The 3222-nt window shown below is 41.4% G+C and overlaps 1 protein-coding gene across 1 annotated transcript in view; it reads left to right on the top strand.

Moving 5' to 3' along the window:
• LOC105503404 (deleted in malignant brain tumors 1 protein-like) overlaps nucleotides 1–3222 on the top strand; it is a 72270-nt gene that overhangs the window by 68038 nt on the left and 1010 nt on the right. Inside the window, exon 23 of the mRNA XM_011930302.1 lies at nucleotides 383–482. Within this exon, the coding sequence (XP_011785692.1) occupies nucleotides 383–482 (100 nt within the window). The remainder of the gene's footprint in view (nucleotides 1–382; nucleotides 483–3222) is intronic.

Below are 3222 nucleotides of genomic sequence, written 5' to 3'. Positions count from 1 at the left end.
TTTGTTTGTGGTTTCCCTAGGGTTTACTGATGTACTTTTTAAAAAAATCTAAGTTTGTCTTCAAATAAAACCACCAACACTTTTCATCTCTCTTTGGACAAAATACAATAGGCCTTTTGAAGGCAAGAGTTCTACCTAAAATTTAATTACTTTTTTTGGTTTTATTGTGTTTATTTTCTAGTTCCTTTCTATTTATGTCCAGGAATAGAGGTTTTTCCACTCATAGTGTTAAAAAGTTTCTTTATGAAAGAAAGAGTGGGTAGTGGGAAGAACTCTATTTGCAATTCAGAGGTCTGGGTCCATGCCTGATTATCTGGGTTGCAGTGAACTCATATCATGCTTTAAGTTAATCTTTTTGTCCTGGGGTTTTTCTCCCCATCAGGTGCATCAAAGACAATACCTACGTCAACCTCCATCCACGCCAGAAGAACGTGGCTCGGTTCAAGTTCAATGCCTTCAGCTTTCTTGACAGCTATGATGTGGTATATCTGCAGTGTAAGGTTGCAGTGTGCAAAGTGGGGGACTATGCCTCTCTCTGCTCCCGGGGCTGTGCAGGACAGAGTAGGACAGCTGCAGGCCCATGGAGACCAAGGAAGAGCAGACTGAGCATTTCCAAATGGTGGGGCCACTGGAGATCCACAAAGTCACTGCTCAGAGGAAGACTCTTGAGTGATTTCTGCAATTTCCATGTGAATCTGTAGAAAGCAAAGTCTATTTCTCTTCAGTATGTTTGACCAATCAGAAGCTATCCGCATAGAGACAGGTCAAAGAAACAGCCAGAGGGGACTGTTTCTCTGAGGTTTGTTACTAAATAAATCTTCTCTGATTACTAAACTTCTAAGGCAATTACTCTCTTTGCCACCACAAATGCTACATTTTCTAATTCTTGTCTTAAAGTGTACAAAATGTTACAAAGAGCAGGGTTATCTCTCTATACTGCATTGTTAATTTAAAGATTGTCTTTTTAGGTTGACTGTTTAATTATCAGATGCTATTAAGTGGATCTCTGTTTTTATCCTCTGATGGTACGAGGATTTATTTTCAGCTCTTGCCAAGAGTCTTACGAAAAATAAACTAAGTGTCTGTCACTCATTTTTTTAAACTTCACTCATTTTTTTTAAACTCTACTCATTTTTTAAAACTCTAACTGGCTGCTCGAATCAAGCATGTCATTTACTCATCACGATAAGCTTTGATCATTTTGTTTCAATGGGAATAAATTGGACCTAGGTTTTGTTGGGTTTGGGTTATAGCTTGCAAATGAAAGACTGAAATGCAATCACAGGAACCACGTATCTGCAGTCTGAGCTGCTGATGCAGGGCAGGCGAGCCCCAAAGTGGAGCTTAGCCTGCAAGCGTTCTTGATTTTGCCCATGGAAGAATTCAAGAGCAAGCTAGAGGTAGAAGAAAACAGCTTTATCAAAGAGGCAATGTTACAGCCCCAGCGGTGTGACAGCTCCATGACTGCTCCTGCAGAGCGGGGCTACCCTGTAAGCAAAGAGTAGCAGCTCAAGGCAGTTTTGCAGTCATATTAATATTAATATTCACTTTTAATTGCATGCAGATTAAAGGTTGGTTTATGCATAAATTTCTAGGCAAGGGGTGGTAACTCTTGAGTCAGTGGGTCATTGACATGGAAAGGGGCAGTAACTCCCAGGTGCTGCCGTGGCAACAGTAAATTGACCTGGCACCCTGGTGGGCATGTCTGATTGAAAGCTGCTTCCACCCCAGCCCTGTTTTAGTTAGTCCCCAATTTGGTCCAGTGCCCGAGCTCCACCTCTAGAGTTGAATCCCGCCTCCTCCTTCACTACCAGGAGTTTGTGTGGCCATGTTCTCAGTCTGTTTCCCAAATCCTCCAAGCATTTGGGAAACTTGAAAAGTACACATAAAACCTGAAAAGTAAACAAGGGAAGATTAGCTTATTCCAGCATCCTCCCAGAGGAGAGCAGCATCCACTCTCATCTCTCATCTAACTTTCTACCTTAATAGAAAGAGACCTGTGCTAGACTCACTATACTTGAAGGTGTCTTTAAAGAAACTGACTTGAACAGAGTCAGATTTTTATTTTTGCTTGTCAAGAAATATTCAGTAGCAATATTTAAAAGATGGGTCCCCATCTCCAAGGACTAGTTCCCCTCTTAGTCAATAAATGGCATGCACAGGATGGGATGACAGTATTGTCCAGTCCCCGATGGAGGAGGGCAGTTTTTGGTAGAGCCTGGGAGCTAACCCTGAAGTCCTCAAGGTTAAAAATCTGACAAATGACCCAAGGAAGGGTGTAGCCTGTGAGCCGAACATCTGTTTCTTTACAAATTTTCCCTTCATCAACAACTGTCTTGGTAAAATATACTGGTATTTCTTTTAATGAAGTTCCCTGCTTATACATAGAAATTGATGAAATGTGATTACTGGACAATTTGGTGAAAATGATATCTTTAAATCAGAGTTAATTATTTGTCCCTGAGTAGCTCCAACTTTAGTCAAATGAAACAATGATTTTAGTGTTTGATGTGTATTTCATGCAAGTGCTTCAAATGAATAAAGGAGCTTTTCCAAGTAATTATAGGCTGCTAGAGTTTCTATGTTCAAAATTATCTACCCATTAACTGTATTTATTCATAGCCCATAGCATGTTGAGGAAGTAGAAGCTAACAGCTACCAAAACCTAGCATTTTATGACTTTTAACAAATCCATAATATGAAAAGTGTTGACAATGAAAGAACTAACATTTTAATAAACAGGAGTCCAAACGAACTTCCAGATCAGTTCCTCTTGGTGTGTGGTTCAAAGGATGGGATCCAGGAAGCAACCTTCTCCAAAAGCATTCCAGGTGATTCTCAGAAAGGCTGAAGTTTGAAAGCCATGGATCAAAATGCAGTTCACAGGAAAAAGCCTGCAATCAGGAAACACCAAGGGTACAGACCAAAAAAACCAAGAAAAGCCTGCTCTCTATAGCCAAAGGACCAGCAAAGGAGCAACCTAGCAAGACACAAAACACTTAGATGAAAACTGTCCTACTCTGGCTAACTGCCCTGGGAAACACTGTGGTCCCACCTTCATCCCAGCCAGCAAATGTTGAGTGGAAAGCCTAGACTTCTGCCTTCCCCCAGCACTCCTTCTCTTCCCCTCCCTCATCTAGAGTGACGTCAGAGAAGGCAAAGCCGGGACTGGGATGCTCATCACTTCTAGGTGGTAATGAGACCCTCACCTGCAGCCCTCAT

This window comes from Colobus angolensis, unplaced genomic scaffold (genome assembly GCF_000951035.1).
Source record: "Colobus angolensis palliatus isolate OR3802 unplaced genomic scaffold, Cang.pa_1.0 Scaffold85, whole genome shotgun sequence".
NCBI classification, from domain to species: Eukaryota; Metazoa; Chordata; class Mammalia; order Primates; family Cercopithecidae; genus Colobus; species Colobus angolensis.
The sequence above is the reverse complement of the archived record's forward strand: the minus strand, read 5'-3'. Positions and strand labels throughout refer to the sequence as shown.